The sequence below is a fragment of the Anastrepha obliqua genome, chromosome 2 (genome assembly GCF_027943255.1).
Source record: "Anastrepha obliqua isolate idAnaObli1 chromosome 2, idAnaObli1_1.0, whole genome shotgun sequence".
NCBI classification, from domain to species: Eukaryota; Metazoa; Arthropoda; class Insecta; order Diptera; family Tephritidae; genus Anastrepha; species Anastrepha obliqua.
The window spans coordinates 24,971,382-24,985,841 of record NC_072893.1 but is presented as its reverse complement, the minus strand read 5'-3'; the positions used below and the strand labels follow the sequence as shown (position 1 = coordinate 24,985,841).

General features: G+C 37.6%; 1 protein-coding gene across 1 annotated transcript in view; it reads left to right on the top strand.

The window, feature by feature from the left end:
• The window catches only part of LOC129238055 (uncharacterized), a 125,848-nt gene extending 114,917 nt beyond the window's left edge, over nucleotides 1-10,931 (top strand). The window contains exon 5 of the mRNA XM_054873096.1: nucleotides 10,794-10,931. Within this exon, the coding sequence (XP_054729071.1) occupies nucleotides 10,794-10,931 (138 nt within the window). The remainder of the gene's footprint in view (nucleotides 1-10,793) is intronic.
• Nucleotides 10,932-14,460: the final 3,529 nt, after the last annotated feature.

Sequence of the window (14,460 nt, the reverse complement as noted above, 5' to 3'; positions counted from 1 at the left end):
TACCGCCAAGAGTCTTTAAATCTCAGCTCCTACATCTTACTGATAAAACAGGAGTATCTTTTGAAAAAAAGAGCCGCATTTTAAGCTCTTGGGGAGTTCGGGAAAAACGTTTTTTACCAATGGCATCAAGATTGAAAATGGTACTATAGCTGAAAGGCATTTGGACAGCAACTTCAGATGTTGCAACGCTGTTTGGATATAATGGCAACAGTCTTTCAAGCGGAAGTCTTGGCAATACTTAACCACTAGACTGGATAATTGTTGAAAGGATGGCAAATACAAGTAATTACATGAGAAAAGGGCACAGACAAGTTGCACTAAAGGCCTTAGAAACTGCTCGTAAATTGTCAATAATGAAGGGTTTTCCAATATCATCCAATTCCGGCCATAAAAAATCGTTAATCATCTCTCGATAGCGCAATCCATTCACCATAACTGTTGCTCCAGCTTCATTTTCGCAAAAATGAAGATCCAATGACTTCGGCAGACCATAAACCGCACCAAACAGTCACACGCTGAGGATATTCTGAGCCCCAGATCCAACAATTTTGCTTGTTGACGAAGCCACTTAGGTGGAAATGGGCCTCATCACTCACATGATGATTTTTCGATGGAATTCCGGATCATTTTCAGGCATTTCAACGACCCAATCAGCAAAGACACGACATTGTTGATGATCGGCCGGATTGAGTTCTTGTGTTAACTGGACTTTATAAGCCTTAATACCCAAATCTTTATGCAAAATAGACAAAGCTGGGTTTTCTTCAACACTTTCGACTACAACAAGAATGTTTTCGACTGTTCTTGAGCAACCTGCACGGGTTTTATTCTTCAAATCACTAACTTGTCCAACAGCTCGAATTTTTTCACCAATTTCTGTATTGCGGTCCGACAAGGTGCCTCACGATGACCCAAAAATACGAACCGTCTCTGTCAAATTTTCACCATTTTTATAGTGAATTTTAATAATTTCAATGCGCTGTTTAAGCGTGTATCGTTCCATTTTTATTAATGGCGTAGTTCCTAATTGTCCAATATCAAAAAATTACAGCGTCAAAAGTGACATCTATCGAAATATCGGGCTATTCAAAATAACACCTGTTATTGGAAGACCCTTAATTCGGGAATGTAAGTTAAGACTGAACTCTGTTGCAAAGTGGAATGAGGTTGAAATTGAGTGGGTCCAGGATGCCGTTATGCGCAAGATGACTATCTGGCTGATAAATTGGCGAACTGCGGTTCTTTGGAGTGCCCAATTGGACTGAAGCCAATACTAACAGCGACTGTTTTCGATTTACATCATGAAAGCCGTTGTTGCTATGCTGGAACTCGAAAAATATCCAAGTGTTTCCTGAAAAGGTCTTACAGGAAGCGGAGAAAATCCACTCAGAGAGGATGAGGATAGTACAGAACATTTTCTCTGTCGTAGTTCGGCCTTCGCCAGGCTTATATGATGGAAATGGATGAGCTAAATTCTATTTCCCTCAGCAAACTGATAAGATTCATAAGCTTGACTGGAAAGTTTGTAGAAGAGCTATAAATTCTCATCTACTAGATGTTTCTTATCGTTTCAGTTCTTCCTCTCTTCCTTAAGTAAGAGCTTGTGATGCAACTGGGACCAGCTCAAAAATTAACTTTTAGATAGATAGTCAAGCAGACATTCAAGCAATTACGTTTCGTTTAACGTCCAAGATTGTTCTTCAGTGCAGGGAGGTAGAGCAGGGAAGATTAGCAGCGAATTGTAAGCTGCATTTCTATTGGGTGCCAGGCCTTAAGGGAATTGAAGAGAACGAGATAGTAGACGATATAGCGAAAAACAGGACTTTGTCAACGGAATACCAAAATCTGTACGAATATTATACAACGAACTAGACGAAAACATGATCAGAAAATTCCGGACGAGATGGGAGAAACTGTCCACTTGCAGGAATGCTAAGACCCTGTGCAAATCTGACGATCACAGTTGTACTCGATTTATACTAACACTAATACGGAGAGATTCTAGAACTATGACAGGCGTGCTGCTGGGACATAGCGCAGTAGCAGCGTTTGCTTATAAGATAAGAATCTCGAACAGCAACGGATGCAGGGAATGGAGGGACAAGTGCTCAAAAGCAACTGTAGAGCGTAAATGCTCTTGTGACTCGGTTTTCAGTGTCCTGATGAAAAGTAATTTTTTTCTTTAGCAAACTGGGTATTTTTTCACGAATTTTTTCTTTCAGCTGGTCTAAAGGTTACAATAATATTCAGATCTACCAGTTTGCAAGTAATCCACACACGAAATCCTTTCAGATTCCAAAAACTGACCAACACTTTCTTGGCCGATTGCCGATTTCTGGACACGAACTCGTTTCGGAGACGAAGAACCAGTTTCACACCACTTTTTAGCCTCTTGTTTTGCTTTAGGATCAAGATGATAGACCCAAGTCTCAACCCCATTGATGAATCGAGGCACAAAATCCACTTTATCCTTTCGAAAACGCCCTAAATTTTGCTAAGAAAGTCCCATTCGAATGTGTTTTTGTTCCGTTGTTAGCGAATGCGGCCCCATTGTGCATACAGCTTTCTGAAACTCAATGCTTCAGTCAAAATATTGCTTACACTGCCTAATGAGATGCCTAGGACTTTACTAAATCTCTTTCAGTCACACGACGATTTTCCAATACGGTTTCCTGTATTTTTTCTACGATTTCTGTTATTGTTTCTGCTTTTGGACATCCTTGACGTCTTCAAGGCATGTACGACCACGTTTAAATTCAGCAACCCATCTTTCTACTGTACTAATTGATGGCGAAAAGTCCTTATGTTGTCAAAATTTGTTCATAAATTTCCGTTGCTTTTAAACCTTCCAAAAGTAAAAATTCACACACCGCACGATACTAAATTTTTTCTAGTGTACAAAATACTGTGACACGTGGATACTAAATGACAGATTGAAATGAAAATCCAATAAACTAATTGAGCAACCTAGTAACCAATTAACTCCATCTAGTAGCGCTATGGACCATACCGGACTATGCGTGACCACAAGTCAACCAGCTCAACCTAACCTAATCTTAAGTTCTTTTTCTATTCCTTAAGTACAATGGGCATTATTTGCTTGAATGCTTGAAAAATCCCAGTCATCCGCAATTCCATTCAATTCATTCCAAACGTATTTCTGAGTCCAGGTGCAGTTCTTATCAACGTCAGAATGTTTTTTATGACATTTAATTTTTTTTCTTTTTTTTGTATTTTTGTGCCAAATCTATAATCAGTGTGTTCTTATTTATCTGGCCATGAGTTTTCGCATAAATAAATACAACACATGTAAGATAAACGTGCATGTATGTGTGCGCGTACGTCTCCATATGAGTATCTACACGAAATAAGTAACAAAGGAAAATTTATGAGGCATCCTGCTTTCAGAGTTTTATTAATGGCGGTTGATGTGCACGTGCACGAGTACGGGTGTAGAACGGCTCTTTTGGTTGGCATGAATGAACATCCATAAATGCATATGCATGTATGAGTAAACTTACTTATATCCTTCATTTTGATAGGCAATTTAAGTATTGAAAATGATTTAGGGCGTATTCGGTTTTCGGTTGCTTGAAAATTCGTTTTTGAATTTTGGTTAGTCACTGTGTGATTGCTCGTTAGTGAACAAATAATGGGGGTAATATTTTATAATAGTTTTGTGGAATAAAAAAGAATCCCAACAAATGCAAATTATTACATGTTTACCAAAAGAAAAAATGTATATATCCGCAACTAGTTTTGGTGTAACAACTGTCGTTATTTCCATCGCAGCTCAAAGTGCATTCAGGTTAAAGAAGGTTGGCCTCTGGAGGTAATCCCCCAAGGGACGTGGTAGCATTTTCAACAGTTAACGTCATATTTCTCTGAACCCCAGACATATCTCGCTATCCGTAAACTGGAGTTTGAGGGTCGTGCCAGGGCAATCTTTCCTAGTAGGGAGGTTTGGAACGGAGGAAAATCTGTACCGAGGCTGTTGCCACTGTATTCACTGAGGGCTCCAAGATGAAGTCGGGAGTCGGAGCAGAGGTTTTCTCTAAATGAGCCAATTTATCTATTTCCTTAAAATCGTCGAATACTGCCAGTTCTTTTCAGGCAGAAGTCTTTGCGATCCTGCAGATATGCAAAATGCTTAGGGAACGTGGAATAAAGGGAGATATTTATTAAAAATTTTTCAGGCAGTCAAGCTGCGATCAAGACACTGACCTCTCCTGTAAGGAGAAGATCAAATCTTTTGGATGTGCGGGAAACATTTCCCTGATCTGAGTTCCCAGACACAGGAACATAGAGGGAAATGAAATTAGTGATGAGCTTATTTCTCAGGAAAGCGTAGAACTGATGGAGCTCCAATTTTTCATGTGCTAATTCGAAAGCCCTTTGGACCCAGTACAATAGGTGGTGAACTCAAAAAGTCTGGGAGACTTCACGCCATTCAATTGCCAAACTCGTAGATGTGTTTACCGGACGGTCATTGGACGATCGGTTCACACTAAGGAAAACTGCGGAGGCCTTTCAAAGAAGGAGAATGTAGAGCAGTTTATCTGCAAATGTCCGGGTTGGGCAGCTAGGCGATTAAGGGGACCGGGTGCTGCTTTCTTCATAGCTAGTGGCAGTACGCCAACTTAAATGCCATCAATCTTTTCTATTGTATCAACTCCTGGTTGGATGTAGATATCTGCCCGTTGGAAGTCTCATGATCGTATCGAAACGGCACTTTAGAGCTACTTGGGGAGTGCCAGAGTGGTAATTTAACCATTTCACCTACCTGCGGTAGCTCAGTACCGGGCACTCGCAGTAGTGAAAATAAGTGACATGAGTGCATTTTTAAAGATTTCTAATCAAATTTGGTTGAAACCAAGAAGTACAATAAAATCTTGGCTTCAAGTGCTTATCCATTCCTGAGTGGTCATTTGAAAAGCATTGCACCTAGGCAACCAATTGATTGTGTCGCGCTGCTTCCGAACTGCGGCAACCCTTTTTATACTCTGCCAGGTGTAGAATATTTCGTTGCCTAGTTAGAAGAATTCAGGAACATTATCTGTATCATTGTTTATCCGTGCTGGAATCTTCAATTCCTTTGTGTATGTATGAGTGTTTGCTAGCTATTAAGTCTAAAAAATGTCACAGCCAAAGGAGTTAAAAATTTTTTTTTAGAATTACTCTTGACGTGATGGCTTAAGCCAATAAATTTTATTGCCTTCTGCGACCCGGACGTTTTTTAAACAAGACTGCAAATTATTTGCAATTCTAAATTTATACGAATATTCTCATTTCCTCAATTCCTCATATTTGCAAAATGCTTATGGCGAAAATCGCTGTATAACTGCGTATTAAAAAGCTCTAGCACTGAATGGTTCATATGGGAATCGTAAACATAATAAAAGCAAATGCATTTGTTTTGAAGAGTGTGTGAGTACGTATACGTATATATATACATATGTGTGTGTGTGTGTGTATGCACATCCTTCATGGCAAGGACGATTGATGGCCGTTTGGGGCAATAAAAATGCAAAAAAGCACCATTCCGCATTCACAATAGACGTAACACAACGTGCCCAAAGAAGGGTTGGGACGGACGCGCCAAAAGCCAACTAAAGTGTCAGCGCACACACACGAAAGCGGAAGGTGGTGGTGGTGTAATGTCCGGCAACCGAAGAGGTAGCTCAATGAAATGATGTGGAAATGTCTATTCGGGGAGGGGGGAGATAGAGCGAAAGACAGGACCTGTCCGTGTCAGACATTACAAGACAATTGTGTTCGTTCGCCACTTGTTTTCTCGATTGTTGGCATTGTTGTTATGTGGTTATTGTTTTCATTTTTGCCCAACTCAACTCTGTTCTACGAGTATTCTGTTCTCTTCGGCTCAGTCGCTGCCTGCCCCCTGTTTGATCGTTCGTCAGCGGCCATTGTATGCGGTTTCATATTTCAATGGCCAATGGCTGTTGTTACTGGCGGCTGTCGCTGTTTTTTAGCTGCAAAAATTTGTGTTATGTAGTCCAAGTTTATACGTGTGTGTGCATTTGTTTTTTGTTAGTTCTACGAAAAATAAGTGTACCCAGTAAACAATGGTGTGTCGAAAATTGAAATGCTGTTTTAAAATTCGGTGTGCTATTCCACTCCACTGATTCGCTTCGATAGAGTGAAATTTTTCATTGATTCCCTGAACGTATTTGAGTGAAATTTAAAAATCTATGGGAATCCCATTATGAAACTTACAGGGATCGCTAAGTATATGGCAGTCTACGTTATTATTACAACAAACTAACAAAAAAATTCGGGCAAATATTTTTTAAATATTACCAAAAAAGTTTTTCCAAAAAATTTTTAGCAAAAAAATCGATTCTTTTAGTATATTCATGCCGAAATATAAATGTTTTCATAAAGTACCGAAGATATCTCACTTCACAATTTTAAAAATTAAATAAATCTAAAATTATGAATTTTTTTTTTTTCAATATTTTTTACAGTTGGCTCGTATTATTTTTGCGTGAACTTTTTGCGCAAATTATTAAAAACTATTTCATGGTCGATATTTAGCTCCTGGACGATGCTACGACTACTAGCCGGTCAACTCTATTGTTTCCGTCATTTTATCGATATTTTCGCCAATATTGACATTTTCTTTAAAATCTTTACTACGCGTGTAGCTTAGTAGACAAAGAGGGAGAGACCCGAGAGAGAATGAGAGAGAGAAAGAGAGAGAGAGAAAAAGAATATATATCTCAATAAATTCACAACATTTGCAGAGAATACAAATAGACAAAATTTACAAAAAACGGAGATGGGTCGGCCGGTGTAGGTAAACGCTGGACACAAACAGTGGCAACAACGCGCACTACTCCGAGCGTTTATCACCCGCAAAAACGCAGCGATTCCAGGACCGCAGCAACGGCAAAAATTACCGCAAGGCAATACCAATAAATCCGACGCCGGAATGGATGGCACTTTATAGTACGCACAAGTACTATGCAGGAAACGGAAATAAGCGCCAGAAAGTAGGCACCAAAAAAAAAAAACAAAGCCAAAAAAATTGGTGCCAAAAACCGCCCCAAACAGTGGGCACCAAGGAAATATAATGCCAAAACGTAGGCATCAAAAATATATTTCCTACAAGTTTGCACCAACAAACAAGCGCCAAAAAGTAGGCAGTGTTATTTCTCACTAAAAATTAGCAACCACAAGGAAAAACTCAGGAAAAATAGCCTAAAGTGTATCTGAGATACATCTAAGGCATAGCTTTCTCTCTCCTTTTCCTCTACGTTATATCTTTTTTCTCTCTCGCGGAACGAAAATGCGCAAAACGTTGCATGGCCTTGAAATTTTACTCTCCATTCTCGCTCGTCCATCGATGCCTAAGAAGTTTCACTTCAAAAATTTGCACATAATTAGCTGTTGCAGTGTCGTCACCATAATTCCGTATATTTTACAGTTTTTCTTTGTTAAAGCCAAAATGCAAGCCAGGCCGCTGAAATTGTGAATGGTGTTTAATAAACACCGAATCTTTACTTTCTTAGCTTCCATTTTTAACACCCTGTAACTCAATGAAACAAACAAAAACAGGAAATGATTTTTTTAGTGTGAAATGTCACCTTGAAAACGAGCGTCAACTTTAAATTGTTTGACCGATATTTTACGAAATATCGATCACCACAGCCATCTACCGGGAAGATAATGGATTTTTCCCCCCCAAACTTATATAATTGGTGCTAACACCCTTTTTGGGTGTTTGGCCGAGCTTCTCCTCCTCTGCCTTTTCATGCAGAAATACGCTCGGAGGTTTGCTATTGCCTGCCTAGGGGCGACCGCTATTAGAAAACACCTTTTCTATCATTTTGCTGTTTCATGGACGGAGATTCGACCTTACGCACTCCGAATTCCGAATGATAGTCACGCACCAATCCATTCGGCTACGGCGGCCTATATATCATGAGTAGTTATAATCAAAAGATCGACTAATCTTTCCCTAAAGCCACCTTCAACAGGCTCTTCAAGACATATTGTCAAGTAGAAAGTGGCAAACTCAAAGACCATAGAGAAGCGGGGGAATACATTTTTATGCGGATAGATCGAAGTAGAAAATAAAGTAAGCTATCGAGTTTTTTCGACTTCCGGACTACTGTCGCGTATACCAGGCACAAGTCTTAGCCATAAAGGAGGTAACTAAACCACACGCCGTAGCAAAAACTATGATAAATATCTTCTCGGACAACCAGGCGGGCATCAATGGAGGCAGTTATGCTAAGATCAGAAGTTGCTCAGGAATGCCTGGCAGCTTTAAATGATATTAGCACCGTCTTCAAGGTCAGCCATATATGGGTTCCGGGACAGAGAGATATTGAAGGAAATTGTAAGGCCGATGAGTTAGCCAGAAAGGGTACTAATCTTTCCGTGCTTATAAACAGAGGCAATATTGGAATTTCTATGGCAACTTGCAAATTAAATATACAAAAATAATATTCTTCAGGGGAAGCCAATAGCGGTAATGGAGAGAAGAAAATATTTGTGTTACAAACAGGCTAATTTGGATGCAAATAGATTAGAAGCTCAGAAGAATTGCTCAACCTCTCAAGAGAGAGCATCTCGAAGGTTATGGCTTAGGCACAAAAGACCATGAAGTCGAATTGAAAACCTCAAGGAGAATCTAATGAATGTCGTAGCTTGTATCACCGGCCATTGTCTATAAGGTAGGCTTTTTTCTAGGCTAGGAGATTTTTCTCATGAAAACTGCAGAAGTTGTTGAGACGAGGAAGAAACAGTAGAACGCTTCCTTTGTAATAGTCCACCCTTAGCTAGGAGTAGAGCAAAGGTTGTTAGGAAAACACTCTTTTAACTCTCTTAGGGAACTACTTGGTGTTGCCATAAAACCCATTTTATAAGAGAGTTTAAATGGCTCCATGATCAAAAAAATATTGAGGTTCCCGTGTTAAACCGTGGTAACACAACGGAGCTACCTGGTTTAAGTGAGTTGACTACTCTAAACCGACTGCCTCAAAAACCTCATCTAACCTACGAAAACAACTTTTTCAAAAAGGTCATCTCTCCTGGAGTTAAAAGTCAGTCGCATTGTGGTGCTATTTGGCTCATAATCGGATATATATGTACACTGCCGACTTAACTGCATGCATGGTGAATATGTTTTGTGTTAATATTTACAATATTTTTCGAGTTATGATTTTTTTGTTATTTAAAAATAATTTTTTTTTTGTTATTTAAAAAATTTTTGTTATTTAAAAAATATTTTTTTTGTTCACACTTTAACCAAACCCATGTAAATCAAATTTTAAAGCTTTAAAAAAAAATTTAGAAACATTAAAAAATGCATGTGAATTTTATACTTTTACATCAGAATTTTCAAAAAATGTACAGGCAATAGGAAATTTTCGTAAAACAAGTGTAAGTTTTAAGCGGCTAAAAAATCGCTTCGTTTTAAATTTTTTTGTTTTTTTTTTTGCTGCAGGCTCTTGCGGTTTTTTGTGGGGTTTGACGTGGGGGTTTTTAAAATTTGGCTTGCACATTTTCGCAACAAAAAAAAAAATAAAACCATTTCTATTTTACGAGAATTTCATGGGTCATTTACAATAGCATGAAATTCCAAATATTTTCTGAAAATTCGGATTAAAAAGTTTAAAATTTAAAAAAAAAAATTTTTGTATAAAGTTTGAAAACGTGGCAACACGAGATACCTAGAAAACTCGAATTAATGTTATAATTTATGAAAGTGTGAGTTTTTTATTTGATTCCTCATAGGCTTCTAAGAATTTTCTGGATTTCGCTCACATTTATGTGTTTTGAGAAAATGAAATTACAGGCTATATCTCGGAATTTCAGTAAAGGGACGGGATGTCTCATACACAAAAACCTTTCAAGGTGTCATTTGCAACAAAGTTTTATTTTGATCTTGATAAAAACAAAAAAAAATAAATTGGTAGAAACAACTCAGAGGTTTGTTATTGCCTGCCAATGGGCGACCTCTATTAAAAAAACCTTTTTCTATTATTTGATGGTCATGCACGAAGGTTCGAACCTACGCACTCCCGAATGGTGCTCACAATCTATTCGGCTACGGAAAGTGCTTTGATCTGATCTTGATTAGGTGTACCAAATTAAGCCCAGGGGAAAAGGTAATTGAGTTCCATAAAAGGAACATTACAAATATGAAAATACCTAGTCTTCAAAATCACAAATACCTCATCGTCGTGAGTGACAGAGAGTGACAATACCACTAAATCTGCTTGGGACCTCTTGTGTTATGATAAATGAAGTAAAATTTCGGGAGCTGCTTTCAGTTAGTAAAACAGCAATTTTGAATTTGGCCCAATTCCTAAAAGTTTTATTAACTGGGCACAAGCAAATAATTGTCGTGGTTTGCCAATGCGTGTGTGTGTGTGTATGCATGTATATGTGTGTGGGAAAGGTTGACTATTCCATTCCAAATGATTGTGGCTAAAATTTGCGTGTCAAATGTCGGTAACTTTGTGCGATATTGATTGTGTTTTAATAAAACCACAGTTGTCAGGCAGTTTTTACCTGTTTTTCACTGTTCATATTTGTGTAGTAGTTGGTGTTTGTTCGCTGTTTTTTGTTTTTTCTTTGTTTTATAGGTGATTTTTTCAGTGATTTTACCGTCATTACTCAAGTTGTTTGTTGTTGGTCAATGCAGTCGTGCTGATTTGTGTAGCTGTCATTTATGTACGTATGTATGCCTGTATGCCGCTTGCTATCATCAGCATTGCAATTCATTTTTTTTTTTTTTTTTTTTGTTTTTTCTTTTCTAGTTCACTATTGCTGTTCGTATTTATTTCCGTTTCCGTTCCACTAGCAACGGTAGCCGAGCACACAACCACTCACTCACCACTTTCAACTACTCACCGCTCGCCAAGTTGACTTTTCTGTTACTTAATAAGAGTAGATAGCCTCGCTCGCTTTCCTCTCCCGCTCTTTTGTTTACAAATGTTTTTTTTTTGCAGCTATCGGGCAGATAGATACTCTTGCACATATCGACGCCGCAGCACCTCCTCACACATTTATTCGCTCCGGTTGTGAATTTAATTGGTTTGTGGCGGTAATTTTCCAACGTTTTGATTAATTCAAATAGTCGCAAGTTTTATTGCCTTGCTTTGCCGTGCCTCCTCCGTGATAAATGAGTTTTACGCTTCCAAGGAAGGCGGCTTTCGAGGTGCTTGGTGGCTCGTTTTCGTATTTAGTTGCGTGCAAATGCGTGGAACAGCGTGATTGTGGAATCTAAACTGGGTGGGCATTATTTTGAAATGCTAATTCGATTGTGCGTAATTCCAAGTGTCTGCTTCCATCCGCTTGTGCCGCCTTTTATATTCACGTGGCATTACTTTGAGATATTCCCCTGTTCCTTACGTCATTCATTTACTGGTGTGTTTCTGTAAATGCGTCCGTTTTAAATTTGCTATCATGTCAAGGGAGTTAGTGCGTCAGTCTCGTGTAAATGAATTTGTTAGGGCGAGGAAGTGATTGCATTTGATAAAAATTATTTATTGTTAAGTGTTCATTGTGACGGTGGGACTTAGGTCTGTTTTTAAGAGGAAATCGTTTTGGATTAATTCAAAAAATAGTCTTAGTTCAGAAAATAGTTTTAAATGCGCATAATTGAAGGATAATCGCGCTGTGCAACCCTACATAGCCCGATTTGAATGAAAAATCTAGATGCCATATAAAATTATTTACCTACACTTGTGTTCACAAAAATAGCAGTGCGATATGTTGCAAATTAAAAAACAAAGGTTTTTGATAAGTTTTTTTTACTTCATAAATTTTTATTTAATCTTTTTATTTGTTTATTTAATTTGTTTTTTATTTATTTATGTTTAATTTTATTTCTTTTTTATTTTGTATCTTATTTGTTTTTTTTATTTTATTTTATTTTTAGTTATGCAATTAAAAAAAATAATAATTTGAAAATGTTTCATAATCATTTTCTTTTTTATCTTTTGATTAATTTTTTTATTTAATTTATTTCTTTTTTTATTTTTTTATGTGTTTTATTTATTTTGTAATTTATTAATTATTTTATTTTATTTTTTTACGCGTTAAGTTACAAAATTATTTTTTTTAATAACAAATTTTTTTCTATTTAAGCTTTTTATTTTTTTAATTTAGTTTTAATTTAATATGTTTTATAATACTAAATTTTTTCTATTTAATTTATTTTTTATTTTTATGTTTATTTTTATTTTTCGTTTTGTATCTTATTTATTTTTTTATTTTGTTTTTAGTTATGCGATATGTTGCAAATTAAAAAAAAATGTTTAATTGTTTTTCTAAATTTTTTCTATTTAATCTCTTTATTTATTTTTTTATTTAACTTTTTTCTTTTTTTTAATTTTTTTTTTTATTTTGTAACTTATTTATTTTGTATTTTAATTTGGTTGCAAATTTTTAAATAAAAATGTTTTTTATTTAACTTTTTTTGGTTAAATTTTCTTAATTTTTTTTTTTCAATTTAATTGCTTCATAATGTTTTTGTATTTATTTATTTTTTTTTGTATTTTGTATCTTATTTATTTTATGTTTAGTTATGCGATATGTGTTCTTTTTGTTTTTTTGTTGGGACAACTAGCAAGTGCAGCACTCAGACACAATTAAATCCATTGCACTGCACTCGGGTTCCCTTTTATATTTTCTTTAAATTTACTGGAACTCCGAAGAAATCTGAGTAGATCTTGTGGTGCCAAGGAGCCAAGGTGGTCGCTTCTTAAAACATCAGTGCCAAATACCTCAAACCTGATTCGAGCGAAGGCGGGGCAGACGCACAGGAAGTGGTCCGGCGTCTCATCCTCCTCTTCACAAGCTGGACAGAGTACACTGTCTGAGATGCCTATCTTTTCCATATGCTTTACCCCTAGAAAGTGGTCCGTTATCAGTCCAACCAGCTGCTAGCAGAGGGGACTGCTTAGTGACGGGAGGAACTGCGATAGTCGGTCGAACATGCCAGGTAACATCAGTTTTGTCCAACTGCAGCCTCTCTCAGCCTGTCAAGCTCGTTTGGGGGTTATAGTAACCCTTTTGCTAGCCGTGACTTTGATGGCTGCAGAAGGGAGTGGCAAGGAGTCAGAGGTCTCGTTTCCCACGATACCCAGGTGTCCCGACACCCATGTTAGCATCAGGCTGTTTTGTCTTCTGACATAATTCAGCCTAGAGTTACAGGACTCGACTACCCGTGATGTGGTTTAGGGGCTGTCTAAGGCCATGAGCGCAGCTTGGCTGTCGCTGCAGACCCATATAGATCTGCCTCTCCATCGGTTTTCCACAACAATGTTCCTCGCTTCGTGAACTGCATACACCTCCGCTTAAAACACAGATGCATGCATTCCAAGAGCAAAGTGCAGTTTTGTCCCGCGGGATTCCACGTAGACCCCAGAGCCGGAGCCATGCTCGGTCCTGGAGCCATCCGTGAAACGGATCTTATCATAGTCGTATAGATCCATAGAACCTTGCTAGGTGAAAGGCCCCACATTTTCCCAAAGACACCTTTGCTTTGCCAGAAGGCAACTTTGAGTCATCACACGAGTGTTGGAACCTAACCCAGGGAGGCCACTATTATGATGCCAGGGCTTGCCTATCCACCACCTGGGACGCGCCCGATAGGAGATCAGTCAACTCCACACGGGACAAAGCGATATGGTGCAAAGTACAACAAAAAAATTACTAAACCTTTTTTTACGGTTTTTTTTTTTTTTTTTTACGATTTTTTTCTTTAATTTATTTTAATTTAATTTTTTTTGTTTATTTTTTTTTTAATTTAATTTTCTTTGTTTAGTGTCTTATTTATTATTTTAGTTTATTTTGCATTTTATTTATTATTTTATTTTATTTTTAATTTTTGTTAGCAATATAGGTAACAACAAAAAAATAAAATAAAATAAAATTTTAACTTTTAACCAAAAGTAAAAATCTAAATTTGAGATCCTAGGGATACTTGGGAGGGCTTCGGTAGAGATAAAGCGATGTCGTCTAAGAAAATGGAATTGGTGAGTCTACAGCTTCCCCAGATACCCAGAGATGATATCTCCAAAAGACGTTCAGAATTGAACTTCACGATAAGGTAAACTGGAGTACATCTGCATAGGAAAGAAAACCACAGGAGTATACCCTGCACTGGTAAACAAATGGCTCGAAAACAGTGCCGATGGGTAGTTTTTGCGAACATCTTCTAAGCGGAGGTGTACGTCATCTATCTATGCGTAAAGATAAGCTTAGAAAGAAATTTCCAGAACGGACAAATTGCCACTCTGAGCGACAATCAGACGGCACTCAAGGCTTTTTCATCCTCTGAAGTTAAGTCGTCATTGGTCCTAAAGTGTATCGAGAAACTTAATTTGTTGGGAACGCACAATCGCATGCGGCTAATTTGGGTTCAATAACTCAGTGGTATAACTGGGACCGAATTATCAGACACGTTGGCCTCTTTAT